This window comes from Echeneis naucrates, chromosome 9 (genome assembly GCF_900963305.1).
Source record: "Echeneis naucrates chromosome 9, fEcheNa1.1, whole genome shotgun sequence".
In the NCBI taxonomy this organism is placed as follows: domain Eukaryota; kingdom Metazoa; phylum Chordata; class Actinopteri; order Carangiformes; family Echeneidae; genus Echeneis; species Echeneis naucrates.
In genome coordinates, this window is record NC_042519.1 from 20,056,613 (window position 1) to 20,078,361 (window position 21,749).

The 21,749-nt window shown below is 39.5% G+C and overlaps 1 protein-coding gene across 3 annotated transcripts; it reads left to right on the forward strand.

Annotated features, from left to right (window-relative positions):
- Positions 1-229: 229 nt before the first annotated feature.
- On the forward strand, positions 230-20,976 carry slc39a14 (solute carrier family 39 member 14). 3 transcript variants are annotated; one of them, XM_029511103.1, is made up of 9 exons: positions 230-428; positions 7,216-7,549; positions 9,795-9,972; positions 12,001-12,170; positions 14,765-14,887; positions 16,845-17,018; positions 17,150-17,384; positions 18,107-18,291; positions 18,966-20,976. In XM_029511103.1, the coding sequence occupies exons 2-9, from the start codon at positions 7,244-7,246 to the stop codon at positions 19,116-19,118; spliced, it is 1,524 nt and encodes a 507-aa protein (XP_029366963.1). In that variant the 5' UTR covers positions 230-428; positions 7,216-7,243; the 3' UTR covers positions 19,119-20,976. The 3 variants fall into 3 exon arrangements, with proteins under 3 accessions (XP_029366963.1, XP_029366962.1, XP_029366964.1); XM_029511102.1 differs by lacking the exon at positions 12,001-12,170 and adding an exon at positions 13,274-13,443; XM_029511104.1 differs by lacking the exons at positions 230-428; positions 12,001-12,170 and adding exons at positions 2,188-2,281; positions 13,274-13,443.
- Positions 20,977-21,749: the final 773 nt, after the last annotated feature.

The following is a 21,749-nucleotide window of genomic DNA, read 5'->3' on the forward strand; positions in this document are numbered from 1 at the left end:
TTTGATGCACCAAAAACATTCGTCTTTGCTGTTCTCGCTGCTGGCCTCCAGAGGGTGACACTGTCCCTTTAAAAAAAATAAATAATAATAATCCCCCGCCCCTTTCCGCTTGTCCGTGTGTGACGTCACGTCTGACGTCTCCCTGACTACGGGCTCCACGCTGTCGCCGTCGTCTCTGTGTGGCTCGTCTGAACCGAGCTGGGAGGCCGACAGATGGTTGGACCCCCCCTCCCGCCACCACAAAAAAAAAAAAAAAACCTCTCCAGTCTGTCTGTGGATGAATGAACATATCAACCAACATATCGGAGACGTCCTGCCGCCACCCCCACTTCTGACATTTCCCCTTCTGTGACACATTGACGGCCGTCATTTTGCCGAGAAGAGCCGGCGCCGAGGCTGCTTCTTCTGCCCGCAAACATCATCTTCGGGTAAGCTAGCTCACGGCTAACCGGATGGAAGGTCTGTGTCTGTGCATCGTCTGCCCGCCGAAACCGGCTTCAGTTTCACCTTTAATATTATTTCACCCATCGGAGTAACCCCCCCCCTCCGTCCGACCTAAACCTCATTTACATTTTTACTGCGTGCTGAATGAAAGACTCCACATTGATGCTAACACGAAGCAGCTAAATCAAATTAATATCTGACAGTTGGACCTACACGGTCATTTTTTTCTAAGGTTTTTTTTTTTGTTGTTGTTTTTAGAGCTCAGGTACAAACACGTGTTCGTCCAGCCCACAGTCGGAAATATGAGTAACTTTGTACATGACACATGTCGGTCCTAACACTGTAAAGCTACCACAATATAATTTGTAAAGATAAGACCCCCCCCCCTCTTTCTCTCTGGTCCAGTGTCAGTGAAGTACTTTCACCAAATGCGTGTAGTCCAGTGTATTTTTTTTAAGACCTTGAACTTTACTACATCCACATAACAAACAACAGAACCAGGATGTTTATGGGTGATTCACGTCTTTCGCTGCATCGCTTGTTACAGATGATACACGTTTACCTTTTTTATTTTTAGTGTCTGCAAAGTGTGCAGACACATTTTCTATAAATGAGCCACTGCTCGCCTTTTCATCACATCCCTGGAATCCACTGGATCTACTTCACTTATGTAACAGGTGCAGTTCATTTGCAGAATTAATCAGAACACACAAAAACACACAAAAAAATCAGGTCTTGTAGAATATTAAACATATGATCCCTGGCCTTTGTTTACAAAAAAGTATTAATTTTGGGTCCCTTAGTGGATGAGCACCAATTCGTGACATGACCTATACCAGTCCCCTCTAAAATAAGCAGATGGTTTAATTTCAGTTAATTTAAGAAGTTAAAATACACAGTATTCATATACAAAAATAGCTTGTAAAATGAATGGAGATCCACAGTCCCATTAATCACTTTGCAACCCCTCAGATTTATTTTCCGATTGTTTGAAGGAGGTTGACCCCAGGTTGGGAGCCAGGAGTTAACTAGGTAACTGTATACAAAAAAGTTAAACTTAGCACCACCTCTACAATAATAAAACCCTGCTTATTTATACCTTCGCAATTTAATAATATCAGGAATTGAAATACTTTGTTCCAATAGACTTTTTTTTTTTTTGCTGTCAGTACTTTTGTAATTCAGGCTTTTTGGGACTTTTTTTACAGAGTTTACAGAATGCATTTTTGTCAAATAATGAATCTGAAAACATTTAAAAATTCTGATTTAAAAATCAGTTTTCATATGGTCAAGTTTTTCACCTGTTATCAGTGCATGCAATGAAAGGAATAGTTTGCACTTTGGCATTGTCACGTATATAGGATGTATATGTATCAGGATCTGTGGCTTTCTACTTCTTGTCCTCTGGTTCTCGCTTTGATCTGCCCCTGGATAAAAGTGAGGGATTGAGCCAGGCCAAGTCATTTCTAAAACCCTTTAATTTTATGCTGAATGCTCCTTTGTTGTACACTCAGGATGAGTGCAGACTGTTGACAATGTGTTCGGTGAACCACCGGCATGGCCCCAGCCATTACTCTCTCACCTAATAACAGTCTTGGTTGATGATATCAACCTGAGGGCCAAGCTAAACAATAATTAGGGTTCCTTCAGTAAAGTTGAGTCCATGTGCACCTTTACCTGGCCTTCACTTCAGTGGTACATAAAGGGACTCGGGGTGAGACAGTTGGGTGCGCAGATGTGAGAGGACAGTCTCGTCTACTTCGAGGAACAAGTTGCTTTGAATTGAGAAGGCTCTTGTGTGGAGAAGTTGCTGCCTGAGGGTCTTCACTCATTAAAGGTAAAATTATGCTTTTAAATTAATATGAGAAACTGACACAAGAAAACCCAAGAGGAGGCTCAAGGAGAATGTCCCGCATCACCATTTTTATTAGACAGAGATTGGGTTTAACTACTCAGAATATACCACAATGTCAAGGCTCAGTAGATGTAATCCAATCAACTACATGTGCATTTCATTTCTCAAAAAAAAAAAAAAGCCATTATCATGATTTTCTGTATGGAAGAGAAAATGAGAAGTAAATTAAAAGTACACTAAAAGTTCTCAAAATCTTTTAACTATGTTTTTAGGGAAGCAAATTGATCATCTGACCTACAAGAGTGAAATGAATGGAAGAATATTTCCCAGCAGTTTAAGGCAAGCTTTCACTTCAGGCTTACAAATCCCTCCAGAGATTTTTAGCCAGCATTTTTACAAGCCTAATAAACCCCATTTTTTATGCTGACAAAATGAAACTTTTGAAGGTGTTGATTAACTCTCCTTTATTTACAAATTATTTTTTATGTGTGAGTTTTCAGCGATCACACTTGGTTTGGTTATATAAATCCTTGCAAAGCATGCACGCAGCTCCTTATGTCTTATCTTGATTTTTTTGTTTTTCCTTCTTGTGGTATCCACTACCTGGTTGGTGCATAACTGTTTGGATTGGCAGCATATCATCACGATACTGTCTCAGTCTGCACTCTTATTAAACTCGCGACCATTTAAAGATTGTCTTTCCACTCTGTCAGCTGGAGAAGTTGATGATGCCAAAGGAAATTTCTCACTGAGCTGTTTACACATGAGTGTCAAAGTCATGAGATACGACAGTGGTTACTTACTCCCAGTGCTCAGATTGTAGATTGATAGTAGATAGTTATTGGTTTGCTTACGACCATTACTCGTCCGTTTCAGGCCAATTTGTCTTTAATTTATCTATCAAATAATAAGGAAGTATTAGACAAAGCAGGGCAAACTGACTTTCTAGAAAGGAAGGATGACCTGACAGGATGAGCAGAGAAGAAGCTGCTGCATGCCTTTAGGACTGGAGTCCAGCAGACTGTGACTAAACATTTTCCATTCCTGCTCCTTCCTCCTCTCTCCCCTGCTGCCCACTCCCTTGTAAACCTCATATTTAATGTCATGGCAGAGGCCTTTGCCGTTGTGCTGAAGGCCAACATGCAGACTGTCAGTCTCTTCTCACCACCCTTTATCTCCACAGCTGAAAATAGGCCTTGGAATCCATTTGCACACATGCAAGTGTGTGATGACATTGGTCTAACCTGACATGCTGACATAAACAGTTTGTCTTTGTTTTAATTGGACCATTTCTGGAGTGAGACCAAGGCAAAGGTCTTCACTTTACAGAAGTCTCGGCAGTGTTTATTGTGTTATGTCCATTTGGACCTACCTTGCTCTAAGCAGAAAAGGACTTATTTAGCAGCATGAGTGCATGTGTATATTTAGTATCCCCACCAAGTTATTATCACAGCCACAGTAGCACGATGACAGGCAACAGTGAAACTGCTATTCTTATACTGCTACATACTTCCAATAAGCCAATAAGTTTTTGCTGCCAGTGCTGATATTGAACATTTTATAAAAAAAGTGGTTTTGAAATGGTATGTTACTTGAAATTTGGACGGAAATAATGATTACCTTAATTACTGATCAAACTGTAGTTTATTTGTTCTAGTTATGTCTTTCTTTTTTTCCTTTTTGTTGTTTAGAGTGTAAAATATGAAGAAACACTTTAAACCTTTTGCTGTTGACTTTTCACACATAAGGTAAACTGGTAAACTGGTTGCTCCCATGGCCCAAAGTGAAAAAATCTTGTTTTATGTTGACATGGGGATGGGAGACAGATGCAATTATGGTGTTGTATTGTTGTAGTTTGAGTTTCCCCAAAAAAACTTTTTCTTCACCTACAGATGTATTATTTCCCGTCATGTCCTTTGTCCTGGTTGTAACGGACATGATATCCTTATTGTCAGTTTTTGTTTGTTTATTGCATCATTTGAGTGTGTGTGTGTTACATTAAATTGTAGTCACACCCAAACGTACAAATTATACAGGCTCATGTTTATTAAGGGCTTGTGTGCTGCTGTCTTTTGTTACTCCCAAAAATTTGCTCACACTGTGACTCCTCTCTGTCTAATAAAAAATGAATGTGGAAGAGAAGTGAGAGATCGTTTTACCTCCAACTTGGAAACGAGGAGGAGAAACAGTGTATCGTTGTATGTTTGTCCACTTGTGAAACTCTTGATCACTCCAGGTTGGAACTTGAAAAAGCTTCAATAGCTTTGACTAATAAAACTCTAACTATTCGAAATGTAGGAAAGTCCCATCAGTAGAAGACCTTTGTGAAGTAGGTGGCATGAAAAGCTGGATGGATCCATCATACATCCATCGATGCAGTGAGAACTTGCACTCAGCTCCTGTTATGCTATGACGTTGGATGTGGGCCACCAACAATTTCACGATTTTCAAGTAGGCAATGAGTTGGCAAAGGTTGGGAAATGCTGCTTCACCAGCTCTGAGATGGGAGAGATTTATACTGTCAATCAACTGGTCATGAAAAACTCATGAGTCACCCCTATCTTCAGCCTTTGTATCACACACAATAACAGCCAGCAGGAAGGAGGCAAAGGTTCAGAGCTCCTGCAACAATTTTAGAGGAAGTAAAGGAGCTAAAGAGGCTTATGAAGTTTTTTTTTCTTCCCCTCTTTTCTGTTACTTGCTTACACCCCCCCTCTTCTGAATAAAATCTTATTAGGACAACTCAAGATTTAGGGCAGAGGGTACAGTTGGTTGACAACATTTTTGAAAGTTGGATTTTATCTGAAGAAGCCTGGCCTTGATGATATCACTTAAAATTTTCAGCATTGTCACATATTACGTTGTCTGCTAGAGCCTTGAGCTTTGCTAAAGGACATTTCAGTTTTATAAGACAAAGTTCTGTCTATGTTACTTTTGCTCTTTTGGCCTGCTGTTTTCTGTTCATGAGTTGATTCCTAAGCTTCCAGGCATTGAAATTTTCTGGTTTTCTGCACTGCTGCTATAGTATAGATATTTGCAGCTGTGGTAATTTCCTGCACGATGCCACAGTCAACCAACAAAACAGGCTTGTCTTTGTTTACAAGAACAAGAATAAAGAAGTCTCAATGCAGTTTCAGAAGAAGGAATGATGTGGCTTTGGCTCAGAGCTGGTCCTTATGGCCCAAGAGCCAGGTTGAAATTTAAAGAAAACAAAATCGTATGGAAAAGAGAAAATTGCCAGTTCTCGCAGGCAGCTACCATTTGAAAATCTTTTCTTCACTGCTCCATTTCTTTCTTCCTCACTGATGAGACGTAACCTTAGTTTTTGACTGGCTCTCTTTCTCTCTCCACACTCTGCTGCACTCCTGAAGAGCCCACTGCCTTTTTCAGACACATAGTCTTTTCTGCTTGCTACTCCCCCAACTCCATCCCTGCTCTCAGGTAACTTCTGGCCATCACTCAGCAAAAGACCAGACCCTCAGGGCAGACATACTCACTCAAGGCACTTCATGCACCATCTGTCATCTTGAGCTTAGCAGGAAAAAGGTTTGAATGTGTGTGTTTATTCACCTCGACGTGGAACGTGGGGCCATGGTGTGCACTAGGATGAATCGCTGCTTTGTGTGTTTGAGCAAGGAGATGGGAAAATTATAGTGTGTCCTGTATGTGGTGTATGAGTAATCAGGACCAAAAAACACTTCATTTATTGTTGGTGAACTGCCTACATGGTATTAGTAGCAGCTTGCATGTCTTTTTCACTTGCCGATGTTTGAAATAGGATTTTAACTAACTTTGCCAATAATATAAATTGATAATATTTAATGGGCGCCTGGCTTGTCTGGTTTGTGTTAAGTGTTTTTATTCTTTTAGAGGTTTATCACTCTGGTCTCTGTGCCTCTGATTGTGTGTGTAATGTGCTATACTCGTCTCTAAAGGTTTATCTCAATGGCTTCCTGTTCACCCAGTTTGCTTTGTATGTGGTTTTATTTGTTAATTTTTTTTTTTTTTGAGGGGGGGGGGGTCATTTGCATCTTATTTACATTACCCTATTCACATTGCTAAAACAGTAGCATGTAACAGGAGTATTCAAAACTGCAGTGAGCCAAAAAGTGACATAGAATCCTCAAATTCTTTTTTTGGTTCTTTATTATTTGATCAGATTTCCCAAATAATTTTTACATTTATTGTATTATTCATGTTTTACAATAAGTCATGCAATGCCGGTGACTTCAAAGCTGCAGAGTTTTAATTGTGAAACAAAGTCACGCCTTTATTCTTGTTTATCTTGGAGTAACAACTTTTAACGTACATGGTTTAAGTGACTTTTCATTCTGGTTTTTCTTGGTATGTTCTCGCTCCACTGCTGCCAACTGTCGAGTGATTCTTTATTTAACTCTGCCTGTGCCAGCTGCATGTCACATCATGTGCACATCTATCCCTTTCTGAGCATTTTCAATAGACCCATCACCATAGTACTACTCATGATCAGAATCCTTTTTCCAAGCATACCTTTTTTAAAGGAGACAAAGAAGAGCCTGTAAGGATACCACACATGCATGATTGCATTGGAATTGGTAGAGTAGAGTCATTCATTCACAGTCACTGGCTCTTTTGTTGTCATTGTGGTCTGCCAAATGATTGGCAGTAAGTGAACTTTGACCCCAAATAATTGATGTAGTTTGAGTTATTGAAACTAAACGAACAGTATGAAGTTCATGCTCTGTCCATTCTCTGCCTGCATCCAAGTATCCACTGGTACTTGAGTTTGACCTGTCTCTCCTTCTTGTCATAGTTGGGCTCGGTTTACAATAACTATGAAATATTTCAAAGTACAGCTTTCATAAACCAGGTTATATGCTTGTAAAGGTTTTTATTGTTTTATTTTAATTGTTCATGTCTTTCTCTTCTCTCCATAGAGAAACGTCTTTCAGCCAGAGCACAACAATGCTTATCTGGTCTCCCCATGGTCGTCACACAGTCAGTTCCCTCCAGGTCCAGCTGAGATACATCCTTGCCCTGGCTGCGCTGCTCTGTCTGGGTTTATTGACAGCTCAGGGGGATAGCCAGACCCAGTCTGCACAGGCTCTCCAGGATCTGCTGGCCCGCTATGGCGACAACAGCACCATCACGGTGCCCCAGCTGCGGTCTCTTTTGACCCTTCTCAGCCAAGGCCAGGGTGAAAGTGACGACAACAGCGGCCATGTGGCTGAGACAACTATGGGCACGCCTCCCAAATCCAATAGCTCCAAGGTGAGAAATAAAAGGTTATCTTATCTTCTTTGATAGTGTGTTCTGTTATGGTTGGAATAGGAGGTGTAAATTGATTGAACCACTGCATTTTACTGCAACTTTCTGCATAAAAATCAAGCATCCCTACATTTGACAATTTACATTACTGATTTGTTATCAAAACTCTTGTTAATTGTTTTGTTTTTTGTTTTGTCGTTTTGTTTTTTTAAACTGGTTAAGCGACTAATCATTTATGGTTAGTTTATTAATTTATTTATAGTGTGCACAATCTTGCAATGCAGTAAAGTTTCATAAATCAGCCTGGGCCTGTAGTTCCAACATTTTGTTTATAGGTTATTTTTATTGCCTCTCCTTCTATATCAGCACCTGACTTTTAACTTAAGCTGCTGCTAAGTTAGAGGTCTTTATTGGCTATTTAGTTGTCCGGGCAGGTCTACATTTTATTCAGTCTAATTGCTTCTGGGGTAAGTCTGGTTCTTTTGTCATTGTTCTGCTGTAGTGTGAGTCAATATCAAATCGGATATAGGAAAAACAAGAAAAAAGCAGCGAAAGCCCTCCCTAGAAATCAATAAAAATCCACACTTCCCTACTACACACCACATTACATACTTCCTTACACTAAAATAAGTCATTAATATGTCAGCTCTGAGCACTTGGTGCATCACGATCACTTCAGGATAATTTTTTTTTCCAGCTCAATATTTGAGCATTTCTTAGTCTTTATCTATAGGACAGAGAGAAATGAGAGCAGGGGAATGGCTTCAAAGAATCCAACCAGTTGGATGTCAGTACGCCCTGGACAGGTTGCCAGTCTATCTAAGATGACATAAATTTGGATGTCTTTCGACTATGGGAATAAGCTGGAGAACCCAGATGCACAAGGAACTCATGCCAACTCCACACAGAAATGGAATGCTCTTGCTGTGAGGCAGGGAAATACCTGTGGGTGAGCAGCAGAGTAAATCCAGCTTTAGTTCTATCTGGAGGAAGAAGGTGCCACATAGCTAACATATTTAACATATTTCTCATACTTAATGTCGTGGATGGTTGACTCACTTGCCAGTCTGGTGTTTTTTTCCTTCCCTGCTTGATTATTAAAAACACTTTCCAGAAGTTGATTTGAACTGAGGGTTAAGGTCACATAAACTTTAGATGTTGGGTGAGCAACTTTCAGGAGGATATGTTTGGTGTTAATTAGAAACAGGTTATCTGTTTTCTTGGGTGTGTGACGTAAAAATGCAGCTTTTGGTCAGCTGCTGTAGCTGCTCTCCCTCTTTAGTGAAATATTCAGTCCCATGTGTGACCTCATGTTATTAAACACATTTGGCTCACACATCTGGTGACGAGTCAGCTCTACTGACATTTTGCATTCCAGTATTGATGTTGAAAAGGAAAGCCTGATTTTGTATTTGTGCTTTGAACAGCTCACACAGTCACTGAATAGTATATTAAATATATTTCCTGCTGTTATGATGAGATTCTTGTTCTTCAATTGAACATTTGGCAAAGTGACGAATCAGCTGTAATTATGCTGTGAGTCACTATCAAAAGCCCTTTTTCTGTTATATTCAGCTTCACAGTTTGTTCCCAGGTAAGAAAAGTCATAATGTCCTCTATGCCCCAGTATCTGATTTACATATCTATCATGGAGACAGTGTTCCTGAATATGACCTTTTCAGATGTTAATTTAATAGCAGGTGGAAATTCTCTTTACCTGTGGTCATGCAATGTTATATAGTTTGCAAACCAATGTTTAGCATTTTATTTTAATTTCTGGATTTTTTTTTTATTTTTTATTCTTAATATTTATAGTCCTATAGTTGGTGTAAAACATAACATTTTCAAAAATCTATTCTATTTTTCAGAAATAATTGATACCTGTCAGAATTTCCTAAAACTCAGACTGATCTATTCACATGCCTTGTTTTGTCCGACCAGGAGTCCAAAGTAAAGATATTTAACTTAGATTTTATAGAATGTAAGTCACTATTATTTTTTTATTCTCTAAATGTCTTTAGATTCAAACTTCTGTTTGTCAAAAAATCACTTTGTAAGTACTTGTATAATTGCATGTGCTGTAATGATGCTTATTTTGCCTGGATGTCTATGTCGAGCTCTTTTCAGACTCAAATCACCATGACTTGATTGAATGCATGCTGGGTAATTCAGCTCTTTCTTAAAGTAAACTCAAAGTTAAATAAGCTTATTTTATACAATTGATTCCTAACTGTGTTTTCATTTCCAGTGCTTGCCTGCAGACACGTTGGCTTTTTACAGCATTGGTGAGCAGTCACGGCTGGATGGGAGGGGTCTACAGGAGCTTTGCCCCACCATGCTGCAACAGTTGGACGCTGGCACCTGTCGGGGGCAGAAAGATGATAACCTAAGTGGTGACATCTCCCCTAGGCCCTCAGATGCTGAAGGTGAGGATGAAATTGTTTTGCATGGATTGTTTTCTAGCTATTTGTCGGCCTCATTAACAGTGAAGGGATCGCTCAGATGTTTTTGGGTTTTTTTGCAATGAATCCCTTTGACATTCTGCTGTTAATTGTCCATGAATTGTCTAGTATGTAAATGTTGAACATTTGTACTTTTTTTTCTTTATCTTTTGGGTAAACTTGTGTATTTCTCCTTTACAACAAAGATGTCATACAGTTCTATGGCAAGTTTTTACTGCACTGTGCACTGTGATCTGATGTTACATGAATGAAAACACAGTGAAATGAGATCTTGAGAATGGTCGAGAGTTCTTTTATCAGATCTGAGCTCCAAATGTGTGTTTTGTTGCCTGGGTTTAAAGATAACATAGTGTCCCCAAAGGAGATCAAAGCCAAAATAAGCATGCACAAGGCTTAGCCAAGAGATTGCATTTCTCAGTTTGGCTTAAAAGGCAGCACATCCTTTAGAGAATCCTGCTTCAGTCAGCAAAACTGTGGAGCTACAGCAATGTAGGAGAGAGCTCATCCAGGTAAAGGCTTTCCATACAGGACAGTATCTCGGCCCCAAACGGCTCTTCTTCCCTTGGCTGCTGACCAACTGTAACTCCATACAGACTGCTGATTGAAACACCCAGCAGGACGTCCTTGTGAGCCCTGGGAATTTCAGCATCTGCATTGAATTTGAAATTTTAGAAAATATTCCGTGCATTTTAGGCTCTTGGTTCTTTTGAGTTTAAGGGAAAATGACTTTGGAGTGTGTGGCAAGAATCAAAAAATCTAGTCAATGACAGAATTGGGAGAAGTTGGTGACCTTCAGGCTCCAGCAGCGCTGAAATCCAAAGATAACAGCTTTCGTTCTGTGATGACTGCGGACATCAGTCTTCATCTTCTTTTTTGAACTAATAACGTGGCCTTACAAAGCTAGCGTGCCAGTTTCAGCTCTTACTTTATCTTATCTTCGACAGGTTCAGGGGAAAAGTTTGCTGGTCCAGGGCGCTGGTTGTATTCTTTATTCTTTGACAATTTTACGTTCTCCTATCAACCACTCATATGCCCTTGGCTAATCTCACACCTGTGCCTGTAGGCTGCTTATTTTGGCTTGAGAACTGTTGTCCTTTGGCGAGGCTGTGGAGATCTGCCAAAGAGCAGGGAAGCAGATTTTCTGGAAATTCATCTCTATTGCAGATTTCACTGACTTCCATATGCTGATATTTTTTTCATAATCTAAACTTCACTACACTACAGCTGTGACAACACATTGCGACAGATATATCGCCAAGGCACATAAATGATCAAATTGATGTCAAACCTGTCTTTCACATAACAACAGTTTTCGTCATTTATGAGGACTTAAGTTATCTTTTAAGTCCCCTCCTTGTGTCCTTGTTCTGTGTTTTTTCAACCTGTGTCTGCAGACTGTCTCAAAGTACTTTAGATGCTGGTAAAATGAATGACTTCAGGCCGATTTCCGACTTTGCTTATGTCCACATACAGAAAAATATTCCTTGAGGTGACTAACCCATGTTCCAAGGGTTAGTCCTGGGACCCAGTCTTTTCTATTCGCAAACATCTGCATGTCTTTTTTTAGCAGGCATGTTCTGTCTCTGTTAGCAAATGTTACGCATTCTATCCATTTGCTTAACATGGCTGTATAAACCCAAGCATTAATCTTGAATGTTAAAAATAAGTAATATTTTTAGCAATACACAGACCTAAAAGAAAAAGTTTAATTCCACCAGAAGGTGCACAATCAGTCATCATTGTCTGTTTCCTAGAATCCAGCGGTCACTTGTACTTGCAATTTAAAAATTTGTTTAAATATATATTTTATCTAGATCAGCCTGGGCCTGTAAGACAGCTTTATTTAGTTTTTGTGTCCCTCACTGTCAACCCTCTTTATCTAGAACAGTTTGATGGTGTGGTGCATTAGCAGACATTAAGCACGACATTTTGTTTTAATGTTACTCCTTCCTCTTCCATCTGACTTTCCCATTATCCCACACCAACTCCCAGTGTGGGGCTTTTCTTTCCTGAGTGTGACAGTGATCAATGCCTTCTCCCTCACTGGAGTCTTCATCGTGCCGCTGATGAAGACGCACTACATGAAATACCTTATCACCTTTTTCATCGCTCTTGCTATTGGCACATTGTACTCGACAGCCATCCTACAGCTCCTGCCAGAGGTTTGCCATCTATCCATGCATCTCATCATATCCCATTAACATTTGCTTTAAAGAGAAAAAAAACATCCAGAAAACCCCACAAAATTTACCAGATCAAAAATAAAATAAATAGTATCACAGAGTTGTTTATAAAACCCATGCACCTTTGGCCAAGTGCTCCTTTCTCTTTCTGTCTTGTGGTCATATCGCTTTCCTTCCTGGCTTTGTTTTTCCTCTGTTTTTCACAGGTTCTAATAATCATGGTGGCGGCAATGTGTTTGTTTGTATGTGTGCTCTGTATGCTTGGACTTGTGCTTGCACCTTTCCTGGCCTTCAGAACTAGCCCCCCTACAAGGAAGGTTTTTTTTTTTTTTTTTGGGGGGGGGGGGATTTAATTTCTCACTTCTGCTGCAGCAAGTAGAATATCTACACACAGGCTTGAGGTCTGTGTTTCACTCAATTTAATGTTTGGGAGTCATAAATGTCTCTTTGTGTAAGACAATCCAGAAAAAAAGGAGCGTGCCTCTGTTCAGATGTCCTTCAAACTGAAATGTGACCTGCCTCATTCACTGTGCTCCCTTTGCTACTGTCAGGCTATTTAAACTTCATCTGCTCCCTTTTGTGTCTGCAGTCATAGCTTGTGTTTACCCTGAGGCTAGGACAGTAATACAGATGCACCTCTTTGTGTGTGTGTGTGTGTGTGTGTGTGTGTGCACTCCCTTTGGGTGCTTGTAAACTGTAATTTCAGGTTGATTGCTTCCTGTTTACTATCAGATGAAATGCATGGGGTTCACACACTGTTTCAAAGACCAGCTGATTATCTTAACATGTAAATGAAAGGTGGTGTCAATTTTCTTAATCTGCTTCCGGTGGGAAACGACCCTGTCATGCCTGGAGAGATTTGAAGGTATCTTTTGAAATCGCTTTCCTTGAAAGGCTGATGGAATTCACCTCGTCTTTTCTTTTCAGGGGTATAACTGTTTGGTGTTTTCTAACCTTTTTAGTCCTCACCCTGGTAATTAATCAGATTAAAATAATTTCTGAACTAATTATTTTTTTTCCACTCCCTCTTCCCCTTTCCCCTTTCTTTTTCGTACCTTCTCCCCTTCTCTCCACTTGGTCAGTGTGGGGTTATGGGATCCTCTGTGTGACACTGATCTCTCTGTGTTCCCTGATGGGCGCAAGCGTGGTGCCCTTCATGAAGAAAACCTTTTACAAGCGACTACTTCTGTACTTCATAGCCCTGGCCATTGGCACGCTCTACTCCAACGCCCTGTTTCAGCTCATCCCAGAGGTAGTGTTGGATGGACCTGCTTCAGTGTCTCAGTGCAGGTTTCCTATGTAGTTTCTAGAAACAGCATTGATTTCTACATATGCAGGAAAACATTGTGGATAATATTTTATCTTAATACATTTTTTTATTGACCCCGTGTCATCTCACACACAATCAGACTGATGTAAAATTTATGTAAAAATGGACAATTAAAAATATTAAATGAACCAATATATAGCTCAACTTATTACTAAGTCATTCTACTCAAAGGATTCAAATTTCCAGTTGTAACGAAGAGAAATTAATACTTTCACAGTATGGAGAGAGAGAATGTGAGAAGTAAAGCTTTAAGTTTGACATTCAGATTATCTTTTTTTTTTTTTTTTTTTGAGAAGTAAAGTGGAAATTTCTAGCTCAACTTCAGCAACCTTAAATGCACATGGAGAAGGAAAAGAGTCCAAAGTGGACTTTCATATTTTAGTTTCAGCTCGTAGTCAATAACTCTGATTAAGACCAAAGGTTGAAGTGTTGCAAATCTAATGATAAAGTTCTTCTATTTATTCGAAGTATTGGTGGAGATTTGACCTCATCAGACCTGCAGATGGAAAACCAGAGTGAGGCATTAACCTAGCTTACATGTAGCTGATAAGGAATCTGCTTTCTCCCCTACAACACAACTGTAATGGAGCCTTGTGAATTGTAATAGTGAAGTATGATGCTGTAGACTACCTATAATGGCTAATGTTCAACTGAGTAAAATGTAATCTGTGATCAATAAATTAGGGATCTCATATGTGAAGTTTAATAAGTCACCTCACTGAAGAAAGCAGTCAATGTGTTTGTAAACAGATTGAAGTTCAACCTCAACCCTCCTTTTAGTGCAGCACAACATAGAGACACAATCATTATACGATATGTCTATTATGTTTTTAAATACTAGATGTCTAGATGCTCTGCACACACTTAATTGCCAGATTCATTGCTGTTGCTCAGAGCTGGTGTAATCACAACATCAATTTGACTGGGATGAATAGTTAGAATTAAAAAAATAAATAAAAGTGTTTATCTCACAGACGAGGGGATGTTGAATTGTGGGGTGTTTGTGTTTTCCAGAGCGAGATGATTACATGGATTATTCAGACTTGTCTCAGGTTTGAGTCTGATGACTCCACAGTCTAGATCCATGCCAACTTGCATGTTGGCAAACATCCCGTGCCTGTTAAATATTGATCCTTACCTGTCACAGTTATATAAAATAGCATCTCATTTTAAAAATATGCACAGTGAATATTGTTAAGCTACTTTATTACCAGGTAACATCATCTTTTCTCCTGCATGGTAGGCCTTTGGTTTTGACCCCATGGTGGATTTCTACGTGTCCAAGTCTGCAGTGGTGTTTGGAGGCTTTTACCTCTTCTTCTTCACTGAAAAGGTTCTCAAAGTGCTTCTCAAACAGAAACACGGGGTAAGTGCACAGCAATAACTCTGAAATTTGCCTTTATTTTGTTTTTCCACCTGAGGCAGGTGGAACTACAAGAGGTAAGAACTATGCCCAAAGTGCTCTAGATGATGCAGGTCTGCAAATGTCATGTATCCTTCCTTTTTCTGGCAATGGAAAAGGTTACAATCAACATTCAGACCCAGGTCAAATGACTGCAGCAGATGCAGGCATTTATCAGCTCCAGCTACAGTCGTAATTGATGTGAGAACAACTCCAGGATCACTTTTACAGTTTCCTTGGAAACAGGTCCTCTACTACACAGTTCATTCCCTACAAATAATCAATTTTAGTTCCCATCAGTTAACTACATCCAGCAAATCACAAAATAATAAAATAAAATAAAAAATTATAAATTCCTCTTTCTTCATTTAACCTCTAATGTCAAAATCAACCTACTAATCTGACCAACTTGTTTGACTGATTATTATTTACTGTAAACATCACTCAGACATACAATAAAAAATTCTCCCACTCAGTCTGTCTGCATATCTGCAGCCAATTTAACCAGCTCAACAACTGTTGGCTTTTCAGTCATCAGAAAACAAACCTGCCATTGAGTTAAACATTAACACTTATTTTCACTTTATTCACTTTCATTTTAACACTGGATGAGGTCGTTGTACCAGATGCACTGGTGATTCAAGTTTGCAGCACAGGCCTCATAGTTAGCATAACAGATTTTAGTAAGCGGTATTGTATTTTCTCACAGGGGAAAGGTAAATCTTATCTATGCAACAATTGCTGAACAAAAAATTGCTTTAAAAAACTAGCTATAAAACCAGATTAGATCATTAGAGTAGAGAACATACTGGATTCAATAATAACCCTGCGTATTATTATTTAATATAATTTATTAATTAATTTTCCAACAGTTCAAGCTATATTTTGGCATCCCGAAGGATCTGGCTGAGGGCACTGTCTCAGAGGCTGGGTTGACGATGTCTGCAAGTACCTTGTTCAAAACAATCTGAGCCCATTTCAGAAATTAGAACAAAGTTGGCATGGCAGTTTATTTAATACATCATTGTGAAAGTATTTCAATGTTTCAACTGTGGAATTTCCCTATTAATTAAATCAATAAACCTAGATTGGTTGAATTTAGGAGCTGCAGAAATAATTTAGCCAAGCAGTGTAGATGACTTAATTCACAAAAAGCAGCAGTTGGTGGCAGATGACAGTGGGACAGTTACTCCACCTTGTGGTTACTCTGCTTTGGGCCATATGGCTGAGCCAAACCAATTATCAGCTAACACAATGACTGGCTGATCCAATTACAAATACACTTTGACCTGTTTTGGCATCTTTGACACTGCTGTCAGCTTCTAAATTTCACAGCATAAAAAAACCTCTAAACAGCTCCAAGTTGTTATCACCTCATTTTTAGCTGTAGTGTTATAATGAGAAGAAAAACTGTTCACTCAAAGCTCAGGGTACCTGTTCTGATGAAGTGTCTTTGAATCAAAAACTTAATTTGTACTGATTCTGGGAGTGTTTGATTCTAACTGGGCCTTACCTGGGACTTTGCTATAGATTTTGCTCTGGGAGTAAATACTGTACAATGCAAGACATTCTTTTTTCATTGCTTATTTTATACTTCTTTTGGGTAATATGACAAAATCCCGACTCCTTTGTGTATACATAATTTGGGCATTGGTTACAGTTGTGCTGAATTATAATTGCATAATTGTCTACAACTATTATTCATGGTTTTAATAGGGAACTCTAAAGAGGTTGTGGTGGCACAGGATGTTCAGATGAGCCAAATGCAGATCGAGACATCCTAAGACAATGCAGAATTGAAATTAATGAGAAGTCAAGTTGAATATGATTCACTGCTTTCTTACTAATTTAATTAAGTTCAACTTCTTTTGTCAGACAGAAAATCTAAATCTGTCATATCTGTTTTCTCATTACCTCCCAGGGCCACGGCCACAGTCATTACCCTGGTGCAGACCGTTACTCAACTCCAGACAGGGATTTGGAGGAGGGTGAGAAAGAGAAGCTGCAGCATAATGGAGAAGCCAGCAGTCTGGCTCTGGGCAAGGTAGATGCAGGCGAGGGCGAACTCATGCTCAGCCCTGCACAGACACCACAGGTAGGATTTAAGATGGAGAAGGGCAAAGTTTCTGCAGGAATAATGGATTAGAGCATGCATCCTTGTTGGTACTTGTACATTGCTGCTCTGTAAACACGCATTTAGTTGTATTTTAAACTGTGTTCCTTCAGGATTCCCAGAATCCAGACAGTGGGGGACGGTCTGGAAGCAGCGGCGGTGGCTGCTATTGGCTGAAGGGGACGACCTACTCTGACATTGGCACACTGGCATGGATGATCACCCTGAGCGACGGCTTGCACAACTTCATTGACGGTTTAGCTATTGGCGCCTCCTTCACTGCCTCTGTCTTTCAGGGCATCAGCACCTCTGTGGCCATCCTGTGTGAGGAGTTCCCCCATGAGTTAGGTGAGTCACACCGGTTCTCTCTCTGTAATATTACTATAACATTAGCTCTTAACATGTCATAACCCATCTCTCTGTTGAGCGCTGACTGTCTGTAATAAACACAGTGGGAGTAAAGTTATTGAGTCATTTTTAATTTTATTTTTCAAAGCATAACATAAAACTTCCTGAACCCATAGTAACATTTTTGATTTAACTTTGTTTGTCCCAGGAAGCAATTAAAAGGGCACAAAGACCAGAAATTAAACAACTAAACACAAAAAAAAGAACCCAAAATCAGTGTGAAACAAATGGCGAATAGCAGAAAGGGAAATGTGGAGGTCATTGAGTTTATTTGTGACAGAGATGATCAGTCTGTTATGTTACTGTGAGTGTGGGTGGAGGAGGCCGGCAGGGTGAGCAGCAGTGAGGAGCTGAACTACCCCTCTCCTCCTCCTCCTCCTCCTCCTCCATGTTATACAGCCCCTGCAGTGAAGCTGGCCTCCTGATGGGAGCCAGTTAAACTCAAGGACCAAAGTATCTATTAACTATTATATTGCCTTTAAACACAGTGAGACATCCATGGGGCATTTATCAGTCTGTTTTGAGTACTGCCCTAGTCTTTCTTATTGATTTATTTTTCATAGATTTCTGAGGAACACAGAAATCTAAAGTTTGACATAGTGCAGACAATTCAGAAAATTTCTCTTCACTTTATTTTTACTCTTCTTCTATTCTGTAAACAGGAGACTTTGTGATCCTGCTGAATGCTGGCATGAGCATACAACAGGCTCTGTTCTTTAACTTCCTGTCGGCCTGCTGCTGTTACCTGGGTATGGGCTTTGGGATCCTGGCAGGCAACAGCTTCTCCCCCAACTGGATCTTCGCACTGGCAGGAGGAATGTTCCTCTACATTGCCCTGGCAGACATGGTCAGTGTTTGGGAAAAGGAATGAGGTCAATGCAGACGGGTGTGGTTGTCTCATAATGCAGCAAACACCCATAAGAGCATGTTTTGGGTGTAATGCCAATTACCCAAACTGGCTGTGGGCCATTTGTAGTCGTAGAAATGGAAAACATAAATCATTGATCTTCTTTCCTCATACAACCAGTTTGTACCTCAGCAGGCTGCTGAAAAGAAAAACATTTTGACTCAGCTTGAACTGTGACATGATGTAATACTCAGTTTGGTGGTAAGCAACCCCCATAAAGAGAGAGAACTATTATTTAAAAAATCCAAGTTGACATTTTGGTCCAAGTTGCATTATATCTTAGTTCTTATTAGACTTGAAATGTTACCAATGCACATAAGCTCCAAAGAAGACGAACAGAATAAAGCTGTTAATGTCTTCTTTAGATCAGTTTATTTGTTGGAGGCCTGGAGGTGTGAATGTGTTAAGTTCAACTAATAAGTTAGATAAGGCACAGTAGTGAACAAGTGTTCGCATTTGGTGCAACAAAGGCTGAGACACCCAGACATTTAGGTCAAGGTACAGGTCTTCAAAGCTTAGAAAATATCATCATAATGTAGTACCTCACTTAGAAAAAAATTGCTAGAGTTGCCCCTCAGTGTGAAGCATAGAAGATGAGTTCTTCTGCCTTTCAGTTCCCAGAGATGAACGAAGTGAGTCGTGAGGAAGAGGATGCTGGCGGCAGCAGATTCTTCATCACATTTGCCATTCAGAACGCCGGCCTGCTGACGGGATTTGCCATCATGCTCCTCCTCACCACCTACTCTGGACAGATACAGCTGGGCTAGCACCAGCCTCCCCTGGACCAAGACCAGCTCTGACCACTGGGTGATGAAACTGGGCCCAGAAGGAAGGAGGGAGTTTCTTTTTTTTTTTTTTTCTTTTAATCTCCTCCTCTCTCTTTATTTTTTATTATTATTATTTTTTTTTTACATTTTTCAAGACTGTGGCGTTTGGGAAGTTTGGCTGTGCGGCAGGTACGCACACTCGGAAATAGAAAAACAGAAAAATATTTGAGTAGCTGTTGGTGCCCAGTCCCCACATGCAGTAGATCCCTGATCAAGAACTGATGTGCAATACTCACCCAGTCACTTAAACTGCTTTTCTTTCCCCGACGCTGCTGATCAGCCATTTTGGCACCTGCTCTTATTCTCTCTCTCCTCTCGTCCATCCCTCAGTGGATATCATTGAACCTTAACCAGGGCCTGTTGAGATTAATTAGATGCAGAGTATTTATGTCACTAATCCTCTGCGCCCGCTACATTTCCTCAGGAGGTGAGAAAAGCACAATCAGGTAACAGCAGCTGTGTTATGACATTCTTGAGTCTTTATCCATCTATTCCAGCCATTTATCCCCCACCCCTCTTTTTTTCATTCCATACCAAAAAGAAATGATTACGGACCTGAACTGGAATTTAATCAAGCGTCGATATCAAACTGACTTCCAGCTGGACCCTGTTGTTTGTGTGTTGATGTTATATTTTTTTACACGAGAACCATGAAAACAAAAAATCTGACTTTTAAAGACCAAATTTGGGCAGACCATTAAGAATGGTGAAGGGCTACACAGTGACGTTTGGAAGGGCACACTTCACTCTCCAGTGAGAAATTCCTAACGAAGCCTGGGTCGTGTCTGTGACAGTGACGTAAAGTTGGATTTCTCCAGATGTGATGTAATATCACACAGTGTCTACAGCAGCGTTTCTCCATGTCAACCATCTGTGCCCTTCGTTGATATAGCTTTGAGTAGGTATAGATGTTTTTAATTTTTAATTCCTAATATTGAGCTCTGTTCCTAATGCATATCTTTATTTTTTTCTAGAGCGATGTCTGTTTACAGTCTGATCATAGTTTCAAAAAAATACTTAAGTCTGACTCATATGCACACACACTTCGCTTCCTGGTCTGCTCTGTGATCTTATCCATATTTATCATGTGTTATATTACTAGAAAGATCAACTTATACACTGTATTTAGCTACATAGTTTGTAAAGATAAGATTATCTCAAAGTTACATTGTATGGCCAAATGTATGTAGACATTTTTTTCTGGGCCTTTTCTCAGGATTTGGTTTAGTGCCAATGATGTTTCACCATCTATTCAAATTTCAATAATCTGTTTTTTGTTTTTCTTTTTGATCTTCACAAAGTCACAAAGATCCGTTAAAAGCACTTAATACCATATTAATGGTATATCCAGAGTCATCAGAGACTTTTGGAGTAAGTTATTCAGCATTGACTTATGCATGAACTCTTTTGATGTCCATATACCTTTCGCCATATAGTGTAATTTAGACCTGAGGGGAATCAGTGAAAAATCATTTGTGATCTGTAAAGTTTGATTATTTGTTGGAACATTCGGGGGAATGTGACTGCTGTCACTTCAGTGAAGCGATGCTGTGTACACTACAAATCAGCTGATGTTTTGTGAGTTGCTGCTGATCCACATTGACTCATGTCCTACAGATCTGTACAGCGTTCACATTTATATGTAGTGACTTATTGCCAGAGCTACAAAATTGACTTAGATTCAACATCAGTATAGATGAGTGCTGTAGAATATTATTTATTAGCGATAGAAACTGGACAAAATGTAGGTCTACAAAAAAAAAAACAAAAACAAAAAAAACCTGAAATAGATCTGTAATTCCTGGATGGAAAAGGCAAGCCATTAAAATGGGTACCATGTGGTACAGTATTACTGCTGCTTGATGGGGTAATGCATGGGTTGTATGGGATTATTTATTGTTGTTTGAGCCATAAAATATTTATTTTATGCTTTACACACAAGAAAAAGTATTTGTTTTAGCTTTACACCACAAGCCATAGAAGCAGACAGAATTCAGTCTTTGTGTTTGTTGTCATTTATTTCTGTTGTATCTGACAGCTGCCAGGAGATGACTGAGCTCTTATAGTGTTGCACTTTTTTTTTTTTGCTTGGTTTTAGGTTTTTGTTAAAAAATGAATCCAGAGCTTTTACACAAACAGAAAGATGGTATTTGTTGTCTATTATGATAATCACACAAGAATAGATTTATTGGTGCAAAGCATCAACCAACAAGCCAACCAATGATTGACCTCCTGCAGGCTTTGTTGATTTATCAGATCTCTGTGAAACTTAATAATATAAATAATACTGTACTTGATGTTATTCATGTCAACCCTCTTCAGCCTTCTGTGTGTCCTGGGAATTTTTTTTTCTATAAACATAATTTTACAAGAAAATCACATGTCATCATCTTTCAGTAATAATGTGTCGATGTGTATGTCATCGTGTAAATGAAGATGCGATTGAATTGTTTAATCATGCTAGTTTAAAAAGAGGGGGTTAAGGTTCGCCTTATTTTTTTGGTCCAAAATAAATATACAGTAAGTCAGGTAAGACTGCACTTAAAACATGGACTTAAATGACATAAGTAT